Here is a 13753-nt window from a genome sequence, read left to right as displayed (position 1 = left end):
CTGTTCTGTGATACAGATGAAAAAATGTTTAGATCATATTTAGTAAGTTTAAAACAAAATAAATATATTTTATAAATAGTACACTTAATTAAACATACAAGAGTCTATAAACATTGCAGGGTGTCTACAGATCATGGAAGTCCGGAAAAAATCATACAATTTAATGATGGGTCACGGAAGTCACCGAAAAGTCACGGATTATGACTTAAAAGTCAACAAAATTTTCTGTTTAATTTTTATAACTTTTTGTGACATAATGATAATAAACTAGTGATGTGTCGAGCCAAATCTCAAATCCATCGGTATATTCAATAGAGGGTATCCCTCTACTGTATGCTTAGAGAATTGATCAACGGGATTTGACAATCAAATCTGCGGAGATTCACCTCGTCATTAATTATTTGCTGAAACATTTTTACTGTATTTTGTTTGAAAAATCCTAAATAGATAATATTATTAACGAATTATCTGAGTTTAAAAATAGTATATTGCTTTCAGTTGTAAGTATTTTTTATATTTACGTTCATACATCACAAAGAGTCTGCTGTGTATATTCCCGAACGACAACTGATCGGCATTACACAAATTATCAATAGCGTAAAGTGATTTTGTTGTACTTTTGAGTATGAAAACCCATATAATAGATAATATCCTAATAATTTAATATTAAGCAAAATGCTGATTGATAAATTTTTAACTTTATTTTTTCATCTTTTATGGTTGTTCTTCAATCCTTATTATTCTTGGATTGTTCAAACCACTCTTATATGGTGAGAATGTTTTTTAACTTCAGATATACTGTTGTGCTGATACAGTAAAAAATATTTAACAAAATTGTGACACTGCCTCAAAATATTTTGTTTTCATGTAGTACTTTGAATACATTGGTGATATGAGAAAGTCCACTCTAATGTGGGAGTACAAACTTGCTTTCCTTTAAAAACAGTTATAATTTAGGTGTAGAAGTTCAACTTCTTCAGTATATTACAGAAACTGATATTCCTACCACAAGAAGCGAATCACTTGAGTCGCTACATGTTCACAGGTGGTACTGCATCTTGTGGTGAAGTGGAAACTGAAATTTTAAGGATTATGAGAAAAAATTTAAATTAAATTTTTTCAATCTATAAGAGTTAAATGCATAATTTTTAGATACTATCAAATAACGTACAAACTTATCATGATATCCCAGGTGTAATAGAAAAAGTAGGATAAGGAAAAGAGGGTTTGGGTCGAAATCTCCAGCCTTCCTTGAACATGCCTTTGAGTAGTTTAGTATAGGTATTGTATAGAGAGAATCATTTTCACAGTGCACAGATATGCATATGCTCAATACTTGTTGTGTTTCTGTTCTAGTTAACACTGTTATGTAAAATTCCAGTGTCAGCTGAACTGAGAAACGTGAAATTAACAGCAGAAGATATAAAAGAGTGTTATGAATTCTTGGCTTGTGATGCAAAAATAACGTTACTTCAAGGACTCTCAACTTTAGAACTCTGCTTGGTAAATATCCAGTTTTTAGATAAATACACGATTATAATACATTTATTTACTTTTATTATAATTTTCATAAGAATTTAACTAAAAGTACAGAGCCTGAATTATTTTTACTGTCATAGATATTTTGTAGAAAATACATTTGTAATTTGTAAAACTGAAAATTGTATGTTTTATTTTTGTAATGAGGTTTAGTATGATTTTCATGCAAAAGAAAACTAAACAATCCTAAAATGGAACTGTATTATTTCACTTTAGTAATATAATCGAGATATTTTTCATACTTAATTATTATTTAGTAACTTCTGAATGATTATATAATGGCAATTATACACAATCATATTACAGTAGAGTCCCAGTAATCCGAGGTGAATGGGACCTGATGTACCTCGAATTGTGAACAACTCGAATTATACGGAACACTTTGAGAAAAATTGGGTTATAATTAGAACTGAAGGCAAACAAAAGAAATATGCTTTTAGTACAAATACCAGCATTAAGAAATTACTTACAGAGGTCCAAAGATGCAATGTTTACTTAAAACAACTGTCTAGAGTTTTTTGTTTCACCACACTGCAGCGTTTGCGGGCAGCCATGTCTCTCCACCGCCGAAGCAATAACGTGTCTGCCGCTGTCGCCTCTGCTTGCTGCTCTACGTAGCACAGGGCCGCGTCCAGTGCCACGTAGCCGCCGATGTGAGACATTGCCGGGTCTGTCTCCTGCACACTTTCTTCTTCCTCACTCCCGTCAGCTGTCATGTCTGTGACCATCTCAACTATGGTGTCGTCTGTTGTCTCTAACTGTTCGTCCTTACTCATCCACTCTCCAATATCAGTTTGATTTGTCCCATTGCAACCAGGAAGTCTGTTTATTAAATTTATTAACGGTAGATTGTCATCTTCATCATCATTATCAATTTTATACACTCCGATTTTCTTCCATGATTTCTGGATTTTTTCTGGTTTAGTATCGCTCCAAGCTTCAGAGAATCCAATAAATCACATCCTTGATTGTGACTTTTTTCAGGAAATCTTTTATGGTTTGCCTCTCCTTCAATTGTTTGAAACATTGATTGCAACAAACGGCGTCTGTAACTTTTTTTTTCAAAGTTTCAAGTACGCCTTGGTCCATAGGCTGAATGAGGCTGGTCACGTTCAGTGGCAAAAACATCGTGCGTATGCCATCGCATTGCAGTTCCCCTTCATCTGGGTTGTGATCCTGCGTTATCAAGTGTTAAGATGGCTTTAGAGGGTAGGTTGCTTTTCTTCAAAAACTTTTTGTTTTCAGGAACAAATTCACGAAAAAAACCAGTTTTTAAAAACTTGTTTGTCCATCCATGTGTTTTTTTGGTTTGTATAAGTTGCTGAAAGCGTTGAAATAGACATGTTTTTAAACGCACGAGGCTTAGCAGACTTGCCAATGACAGTTAGTTTTAATTTATGGCTTCCCGACGCGTTTGAAGCGGCTAGCACAGTCAGTCTCTCTTTGCTTTCTTTGTGACCCGGAGCAGCTTTTTCCTCCCGTGAAGCTAGAGTTTTTGATGGCAAAGTTTTAAAATTCAAACCAGTTTCATCACAGTTGTAAATCTGATCAGGTGTTAAATTTTCACTTTTAATAAGATTTTTTAACTTTTCACAGTACTGAACAACTGCCTCGGAATCCGCCGAAAAGTTTCTCCCCACAAATTTCTAAGTGCCTCACGCCATAACGTTTTTTCCAACGGTCAAGCCATCCTACACTTGCCGTAAAATCTTCCTCACCTTCATTGATTTCATTGCGAAAGTACAATGCCTTTTCCTGTAAAATAGGTCCGGAAATAGGACAACCTTTGTTTTTTTTGTTGACAAAACCATAAAAATAGGGTCTCGCTAGTTTTTTTCATACTCTGCTTTCTTCATACACTTCCGCTCATTAGTACACTTTTCCGAGCACTTTTCTGATGCAAACTTTTCAATTTTATCGCGATTCCTTCGCCAGTCACCAACTGTCACTTCACCAACTCCGTACTCTGCAGCTAATTTTTTTAACGTTTCACCTTTATCAAGTCTTTTAATAGCTTCTAGTTTTGTTTTTATTGGTACAAACTTTCTTTTACTTTTTGAACTCATAGTTCACTGTACAATGAACACATAAACACTTCAGAAAATACTTTTTTACTAAAACTTAATATTTAGACAACAAGTACTGTACGTTGTAAATAACAGACGGGTAAACGCACTGCGATCGTAATCTAGAACAACCGTACCGCAATCGAACGTGATGAGCAACGGACTGATTTATTTTTAGACAATACGGGGCGCGATGTTCCGTGGCCTTGACAATAGGGTGGGGGTGGGGCATTGCAAATGAAGTGGCACTGATGAGTCAGGCTGCCGGCTTCTCCAAGTAGCCTAGCACTCAGTTTACAGACATGCGCTCGAGTGTGTTGTACAAATATGTCACATTTTATTTTTTTACATGTGTTGGCTCGGATTTAACGGAACCTCGGACTATCGAGACTCGAACTATCGGGACTCTACTGTATTCACTGTCCTTTGTACAGATTGTTTATCAAAGAAAATTTCAGAATAAGGTTTAAAATAATTATAAATTTTGCAAACTGTTGGTCCTCAATCTTAAGCGCCTGATATAAACATCTAAAGTAGGACAGGTAACAGTATCTTTCTGATATTTGGTATCATTAATTGTAACAACAAAAATTACACTACTTTTCCTTTCACTATTACCTTCTCAAAACCCTACATAATCAAAAACAAACTTTAAGCTTTGAAGTATATTTTGAGTAAATAGAGACAAAACAGTTGACAGTGAAAAGACAGTTATGCGCTAGATTTTGGGTAAAATATTGGGAGATACCCAGAGTATTTTAGTAGAAAAAAGTTCTGATGTTGATTATTATCATAAATTAGCATGTGAAGAAACCCTTGCATAGTTGATTATGATCAGAATTTCTGGTTCACACTGCAAAGAAAAATTGTCAACACAATTAACACTTTGTTTAAAGAGTGTTATTGATGTTATTGACAATCACCACTTTGAAATATTCCGGCAACACTGTGAAGAGCCATCTTCAGTTAACAGATATTCAATCAAAATGTCAGTTTTGGTTTAAATTATACATTCATAATTTATCTATCACACTTGTTATACACTGTTACATCTATAGACATTAGCGTTAAAATAATAAATACAATGTAATTTTGGAATTTGACTCTATCACCTTTTGCTTAATGCAGCATCTGAAATCTGACCCTGTCGCAGGCTTGACTTCTGGAATTTGTACTCCACATCCATCTGAAGAGATCCCACAAGACTGAACACATAAGTGGTGTTATTTGTAGAAAATTTGGTTACACTAACATGCTTTAGATCATATTTAAAACATTTTGTTCTTTCTATTTATGACTTTCCAGACCACTTAATGGAATATTGTAGAATGATCATATACGTAGACAACACTGTTCTGTTTAAAGCAAATAGATATACTGAACAACTGGAAATTAACACATACATAGCTTTTAACATAACTTAAGAATATACAACAAAAATGACCTTGTTCTCGATGAGAAGAAACAAGACAAATTACTTAGCACTAAAAAGGCACTTATAACTGACCTAACATCCAAGCAGCTGCTAAAATTAAACATCTTGGCATAATTTTTGATGAGAACATGCGCTGAAAAAAGCACATTGATAGTCTCTGTCTACAGCTTAACTCAGCACTGTTTGCAATAAAAAGAACCAAGGTAACTAGTACATATAAAGCCACATGAACAACATACCATGCGTCATTTGAAAGCCACTTTCATTATGGAGTAGCTGTTTGGATTGCTTCTTCAAATGGCAATCTTCACAGAGTTTTGGTAATGCAGAAAAAAGCAATAAGACTAATGGCTGGAATAGAACCGTGATAGAGCTGCAGACACATTAATTTTTAAAAACTAGAAAATATTGACAGTAACATCCATTTACATCCTGGAAACAATTCTATACTGCATAACCAAGGATATTCCAAAACAAAGAGACCTACACAGCTACTTTAACCAGACAAGCAGAGGATTACGCTCTACCAGATCATAGAATAGCCCTATTTAAGAAAAAACCATCATATGGAATAAACATGATTGACGAGTTTACCGGAAACACTTGAAAACAACCCAGGAGCTATGAATAGGAAACTTGGTGTTCGCTGCAAGACCACACATTCTATACACTGGATGAGTTCTCCTCATGGAAATGACAAATCTTGATTTGACATCTCACCTAATAACATTTTACTTGTTTGACATTTAACTTGACCCTGTAACATGTCTTAATGATATTCTTAATTGAGTACATTGTCTTTTGTCATTGTACTACACTGAATTGTGCACATGATGAGACAGTAGACTATATTAACGTATTCTTAGAGAACATTATTAGTGTCAATAGTACAGGATTTTAAGTTAAACAAGTTCTGAATTTGCATTGTAAAATTCTTCTGTAGTTTTCTAGGCCTGTTGCTGAGCCATTTGTGCAGTGCAGACATGAGATCTTTTCCTTTCTTGGTTCTTAGTTTGGCAGGTAGTTGATTGTGAAGTTTTCCTGCCAATGTATGATGGTTTCTTAAAAAAAAGAAAAAAGGTATGCCTTTTTTTAAATCTATGGACTCTTTGTAGGTTAGTTACAGATATTCCACCCAAGACTGTTATCCCATATCTGATATGTGATTCGAGCATTGCATGGTAGGCAGTAATTGTTGTTTGGTCATATGTAGCTGCCATTTTATACAAAGATTATCTGTTGTGAGGTATCCAAGTTAGGTTTCTTGTCTAAAGTGATGCCTAGACATTTAGCTTCATCACACATTTCAACATCTGGTGGGTGTGAAAATTGATCAAAAGTCCTTCAAAAAACTATTTGAGATGTTTTGGTTGTATTATCTGTTAGATTATTATTGTGGCAGTATTGGTAAGACTTGTTGAGACACACAAGGGATCTCACAGTCAACATCTCACTTGTCAGTTTTTTAAGCACTAATATTGTATTGTTGGCTTACATGAACATGAGGCCATCACCTATTTGTTTAAGTAGGCAATTTATAAAAAGAATGAAGAGTGCAGGGTTCATGATGGATCCTTGAGGTACTCTTTGAATCACAGGTAAAAGACTGGATCTTACTTCCCTAATTTTATTACTCCATTTTTCTACATACCTTAGATCAACTAGATAATAACTTCCATTCAAGTGGCTCTGAAGCAAATGTTTAGGTGTGCCTGCAATACCCAAGTTCTCTAGTTTTTTTTTTATGATAAGTTTGTGTTAAAAGCAAGTCAAAGGCTTTTGTGAAATCTAGGAAAATTCCTGTTGTAAGATTTTTATTTTAAGACCATCAATCAGTGCCTATACCATTTGTACTATTGCTGTCGTGGGTAATGGTATTTGTCTTTGTGAACCCATGTTGCACACCATTAAATAGTTAGTGCTTTGTACACTAGTTTAAAATTCTTTTTAGAACAACTCTTTTGATTAGCTTGGAGAATGTAGATATGAAAAAAATAGGCATGTAATAATTGACTTTTGTTTGTATTCCACGTCGCTTTTGATTTATTTCCTATGTTATTGGTGTAGTCAGAGTTTGCTTTCTTCCACATTTTCAGTTTGCATTCTCCAAGTTTCAGATTGAAGTTTCAAGATCATTTTCATGTTTGTTAAAGTTTAGAACTTTATCATGTATGAAATCAGAAATGTCGTTTTGACTATATTCAGGTAGGAGACTATCATCAGAAGGGTTATTTAGTGTCTGTTAGGGTGATAATTTTAGTGTTGTGGAGACTTGATGGATTTATTGGGACTAGTGGGTTTGCGGTTGTTTTTCTTTTGAAGTCTGCATTTCTCACAGATCCATGACTCATAGCCAGTTTTCATCCTTTTTTTTGGCATCACTACTATGTAGCTGTGTACATTTAGAGTGGAACCATTATTTACATGGGTCAGTGCAGACTATTGCTGAGTTTTACAAACATCACATGGGTATTTGGACATGGTGTTATCTGGCAAAATTCTGTCTGATGTATAGTAAATGTGATGTCAGTTTTTAATTGAATATGCTGGTTTATTCTTAAATTTGGAGGTTAGTATTAATAATTTAGCTCAGCTTTAATGATTTCACCTGCATCTATTGTCACTTTCAATGTCTATCAGTATAATAAACTGAAGAACTTTTGTTTTGAAATGAAATGAAATATGTCTTTATTTAAGAGGTGGAGTTAGGGCTATTTAGCCCTCTCTACCACTCAACCTCACGTATTATTTGAGTAGATGGCTACCACTTTCATAACTTCTACTCCTCTTCTAGTAATTACCGACTAGAAATAACCCTTCTTAGACTACAGCTTCAATGTCTCGTTGCCAAGACGCCGACGCCCGGGTTGTGAGTCTACATATTGCGAAGGAAAGTAAAATCTTAAAATGTTATAAAGTAAAATATTGTAGGCATAATTCCATAGAACATTGTATATTTTAGGCCCACCTATCAGATATACATTTTTAGTTCTTGTACTCTAATTGGCAGCAACGTGGCAAGGCATACATTTAATTTACCAACTAAAAGTGGTGCTTGTAAGTTTCATTAATTAAATTGAACTTATAAGTAAACTTTGCAATTCGAGTATTTATTACTATGACCTCAGAAGTCACCACCCCCATGTGTTATCCTCATTCGGTACACATACTGATTGCGTGAATCTGCTTTTTCTAGGTTCAACATGTGGTGGATATATGTTGTTAACATATGTCCTACTTAAATTGTCCCTTAAGTTATCATTAAAGGTTATGTTGTTACTAGCTATACACAATTTTTCCAAATCTATAAAACAAATGGGATTGTTTTCAAAAATTAACTTATTCCTATCTGTAGGTTTAATACCTCTTTTTATACAAGTTACCAAGTCCTGTTCACTTCCTGTATTTTATTTAATCTTTTAAATTTGGCAGCAAGTGGTTTATTAAGCTAGGGATGCTACAACGTTTTTCCATACAGAACATGTCTTAATTTAACTTTAAATCCACAATATGAACCTTTTTTACATTCAAAACATTTTCAGTATGTTGTACAATACAAGTTAAGGGGCTTAAAAAATATAAAATTCTATAAATTCCTACATATTTTGGTGCCAATTTTTGCACAAAACTTTTCTACTTTATTGCTTAGATAGTGGGTTCTTATCCATACTAAGGAATGCAACTTAAAGGGATGTTTTACATTTTGCTCAGAGTATTTTTGTCTATTACTATTATGTGCTATGCTTCTTTTTACATTCACAACAGCTCTCTTTAAATTGTTTACAATAGTTTCCTTGGACAAATTTTCACCAATTAGATCATTTAGCTTCCATAAATTAGATAAAGCATTATTACAGGAATGATTAATCATTAAATCAAAGGCAGTAAAACCTGTGCTTTCATTGTGGGCGGTGTTTAAACTTAATTGTATATAGCCTAGGTCATTATTCCAATTACTATGACAGTTGTGATAGAAAACTACGTAATAATGTTGATATATTTCTAATATGCCTTACTGATTGATTTCCATTTGCCCTGTAAGGCGCTAATCTACGGTGTTCACTAAAATACTTAAATAAGAACTTCTTAAAATACAGTGATGTAAAATATGCAGCATTGTCTGACACTATTATTTTAGGTACAGAAAAGTTGTTAAAAATAATGCAGTCTAATTTATTACATATTTCAGCACTCTTACATTCCTTCAAAGGGATGAGCCATAGAAATTTACTAGCGGCATATACAACTACAAGTAAATATACATTACTGTTTCTAGTTCTCCCCATGGAGTGGCATACACCATCATCACTCAGTATTGCCAATATATAAATGAGACTTCATGCAAAATTTCCACGTTTATTGGTCAGTTCATTTTCAAAATATCGTCTGGACAGGAAGACAGAAATGAACTTATCCAGTCCCAAGAGTGATGGGCTTTGCTCAGCCAATAAAAAAATACATGTCCATATCCCACAATTAGAGCGACTTCAATGGTACAGTCATATTCATATGGCGCATCTTAAGGGTTAACATGACATATATAAACTAAAAATACAATAAACTTATCAAATATAATGTTAATTAGATAGATTATAGTATGAGCTTCCAGAATGTATGCTTTTAATCTGGGAATATAATTGTATAATTTATTAAAATTATTTTAAACTTAAAATGTTCAAACCAATCCAACCTAAAAAATAGTGAAATAAACAAAAAACTAGCTGCTGAAATCTGCATATACAGCAGCAATACACAATAGGAAATGTAGAAAATAATACCTGCAAGCAAAATATCATTTACAAAAATGATAATGTGTTAATTAGGTTTAATTTATGGGTTTTTAAACACAAAGTACAATAAAAACACGCTTTTGCAATCAGTGATTTGCGTAATGCTGATCCTCTGTCGTCCAAGAATAAACGCAGCAGATTTACAGAGCTATGCGGACATAAATGTATAAAATACTAAATTATTTAAGCAGGTTATGTATGCAGCAGGTTTTGTGGTTTTTAAAAACTTAAAGTACGGCAAAAACAATTTGTAATCAGCAATTTGTGTACTTTTGATCATCCAATAGTTAATGTTGCGGCGGATCTCCACATATGCGACTATCGAATCTGAATCTATGTTGAAGATTCGGGATTCAACCCATCACTAGTTTATAGATTATAAAATATTCATATTTCTTTCTTTAGAAACTACAAATAGTCAGTCTCAGATTTACCCTAACTTTATTAATTATCTGCTTTTTCATATCATTTGTCAGGTACTCAATTTGGTAATATTAGTTAAGTTGAGTACATTCTAGTACTTGCAACTTAGGTTTTCATTACTAAAATGAACTTACTAAAAAAGAATGGGGATTTAACAGGAATAAATCTATTTTTGTTCATAAAAGTTTCAAAATTATACTGAAAACTTAAAAAGATTATAATATAAGGATATCATTGCCATAGTAGTACTACTATTCTATAATAGGCTACTGCCAACTCCTGGAACCACTAGATACAGACTGCCTATTTTATTCTCGTTTTCAGTGTAGTACAATTTATATGTTTATTTTGCAGTTTTTAGATTTTACTGATAGATAACAACACAAATATTCATATTTACTGTACTTCTAATGAACTGTGATAATCAGGAGTTGTTTAAAATTTTTTAAGAACAGCAGGTAATTACTACCTTCAAATAGATGATTTCTATGTTTCTAGATATATATTTCTAGATGTTTTTGCTTGGTCAATATGATTCTTCAGATCTACCAGTTTCTTCACTAATGAACATTGATTGCTTTTTTGTCCTGAAAGATAAAAGGTGGTCAGTTTTCATTCTAGCTTTGCCTGATTGATGCTGTCCTGATATCACAACAATGCATCACGAAAATAACCAAGGCCCATTGTATTGTGAGAGTATGTTTTAAACGTCTTTGTTACTAATTGACTAGGTTGGTTGTCAACCATTGGTTGATCTCTTATCTCAATACCCTGGTGATGCTAGTGCGTTCAAGGCAAGTAATAAATAATTACTTGTCAAGGTATTCTACTGTTCTTGTGGGATCTCTTCAGACAAACATGGACTCCAAGTTCTTGGAATCAAGTCTGTGTCAATGTCAGATTCCAGATGCTGTACATAGCAGAAGGTGAAATTGAGCTAAACTCAACATTCACTTTCAATCAGCTCTTCCCACCATAGCTGTGTTATCCATAGTAATATATTTCACTTGATTAAATGTACAGAAAAAATTGATATACAATTAGTAATCAATTGAAAATGTCTTCAAACTAACACTGACAGGGACAGAAGTGGATGCTAAAGGCTTGGACTAGGCAATATATGAATATAGTGTCATTACTAGTGCTGTATATGTCCACATACTAGTGATTGTATACTTATTTATTGAATAACATGTGATTGTTGACCTTAATCAGTTTTGCTTCATTTCAACAGTGTTCGCTACTATTCGCATGATTTGGTGGCTGATACTGTAACTAAACATTAGCTCTCAAATCAGCATCGTGGTGTATTGTTTAGCAGTAAAAAATGTCACATGATAAATAACTTTCCGATGGTACCTTGGGAATTTTTATTTCATTTTTTTATACATATGCAATATTTTGTGTAGAAGTGCAGGTAACAAAATTATAACACCAAACTCTAAGTATTAAACTCCCCAAAATTTAATCAGCTAAATTGTTGCATTTGTTACATACTTGTCTGCAATATTGATTATGCTCCTACTTTTGAAATATCATACGGCAAAGAAATTAATAAATGTTGAAATGTGATATAAGACACTTAATGTTAAATATTGTTTCAGGTAATAGCCATGACTCACCAAATGGAGTTGTATGATGATGAGCCGTTTAACTTTGAGATGATATTAAACCGTTACTTGAAGTTTGCCAAACAGTCCAACAGTGTAAAACTGAGTGAGCGGCCTGTTGTTTTGAAAGCATTTGAAAGACTACAGGTGAGAAGCGTTATGAATGTTGTAAATACACTTATGTAGCTGTCTGCACTGTGTGACTCAAAAGTGCACTCTTGAGAGGACCAAGGAAATGCTGACATCTAGTAAAAAACATCGGAACTACGATGTGTGCTTGTCATAGAAATGCTTCTTGCACAATATTATAGCAGACAACAGAATAAAACAGGAAAAATATGTAACATTATATAAAAAAAATTAAGGGAATATTAGACTATAGAGGTGGTTAATCTTGAACACTTTTTGACTATACGTAATGGATATAACGATTATTGTTCAAAGTTGCAAGCACACATTACTTTCAACGGATTAAAGCCACTAAATGTAAAAATGTTATCTACTCGTACTTACATATAAACCTTGCTCTCAACCCTTGCAATGTAGATTGTTGTATTGGTGAAGCACTGTCGGACTTGTAGGAAATGTTTTTGTAACAACTCGTGATGCAAACATCACCTGCAGGGTTCAACCTCCATCAGATGTATCTTGAGCCATTAATTACATGATTATAATTACTAAATTTGATTACTGTAAAATTTCATGTATAGACAATTTTAATAGGTTTTTTACTTAAAAACCTATCAAAAGAACAAGGTTCATAATTATTTGAACAAATAATTCAACAAAACACTTTCAAACAAATAATATTCTTTGCCTTGAATTGCTTTAATTCTTTCTATAACTAATAATACTTGTAGGTGTAGATAATCACGTCAAGTGACTCATTTCCAGGCGCTTGAGCTGATAATTCCTCTGAGTGGAATGGCTGGACGCAGTGGACTCAAAGAGTATCAAATGTACAACTTCTTGCTCACCAAGTCCCAAGTGACTTCTGCCCTTCAGTCCTATGTTGGATTGCAGACGGATATCGTTCAATGGGCCAACAGTAGTCTAGATTAGGTTGTATATGTTTTTGTACCTTAATTTCTTTGTATAATTATTTATTTATTGTCCATAAAAGGTTTTTATCAATATTCTGTAATTTTATTTTTCCTTTTCTCTGTAACCTATCATTTCATCATGTTGTTATCCCTTATATTTTCCTGGCCTAAGCATAAAAATAACTACATTGTTTTTTTTAATATTGAGCAGAAATTTTTATATCTGTGTGTTTATTTGTGGCATGGAGTCGTATGGATTGTTTTATAAGTGATAAATTTGGAATATGTTTTATTAGTATATTTCTTAACTTTGGTACAGAAGAATAATCTGCACATTCAAATGTTGGCCTTACAAAATTGGACCTTGGGTTTATATTTTGCGTGTTTCAAATATGTATTGAATTTATGCTGTAAATATGTTTAGCTCAAATGAAAATAGGAGTTTCACAGTTTCTTTTGTAGTTTTAAGATCCTATCGCGATTTTTCGTTGAAATTGCCCTGTATGCACTAATTCCATAACTAATATGTGAATATATTAATGCAAAGTAAAATTGATTCAGTGCTTTGTTTACACATATTTGACATTTGTATTAGAGCATACAACTTGGATGATATGTTTTCATAATAGCTTTCATTCATCAGTGTGCATGTTGGTTTCAGCTTAAATTTTTATCAATCAAATAGCCCAGATATTTTGTTTCATCTACTTCTGATATACTATGATTTATGTGTCACTTTATTTTTGTTGAAAATTTGAACCGAATTATTCAATTGTGCATTTACAAGAATCAAATAAATTTACAGTTTAAATAAAAGGCTGTTTATTTTTTTTAGGTATGAAATTTA

General features: G+C 33.1%; 1 protein-coding gene across 1 annotated transcript; it reads left to right on the top strand.

The window, feature by feature from the left end:
• The first annotated feature begins 4 nt into the window (after positions 1 to 4).
• Positions 5 to 12999, top strand: LOC124362261 (origin recognition complex subunit 4-like). The gene is made up of 4 exons (XM_046816613.1): positions 5 to 42; positions 1357 to 1503; positions 11858 to 12010; positions 12758 to 12999. Exons 1-4 carry the CDS (start codon positions 25 to 27, stop codon positions 12923 to 12925), a joined length of 486 nt encoding a protein of 161 aa, XP_046672569.1. The 5' UTR covers positions 5 to 24; the 3' UTR covers positions 12926 to 12999.
• Positions 13000 to 13753: the final 754 nt, after the last annotated feature.

Source organism: Homalodisca vitripennis, chromosome 5 (assembly GCF_021130785.1).
Source record: "Homalodisca vitripennis isolate AUS2020 chromosome 5, UT_GWSS_2.1, whole genome shotgun sequence".
In the NCBI taxonomy this organism is placed as follows: Eukaryota; Metazoa; Arthropoda; class Insecta; order Hemiptera; family Cicadellidae; genus Homalodisca; species Homalodisca vitripennis.
This window is presented reverse-complemented; position numbering and strand designations above follow the sequence as displayed.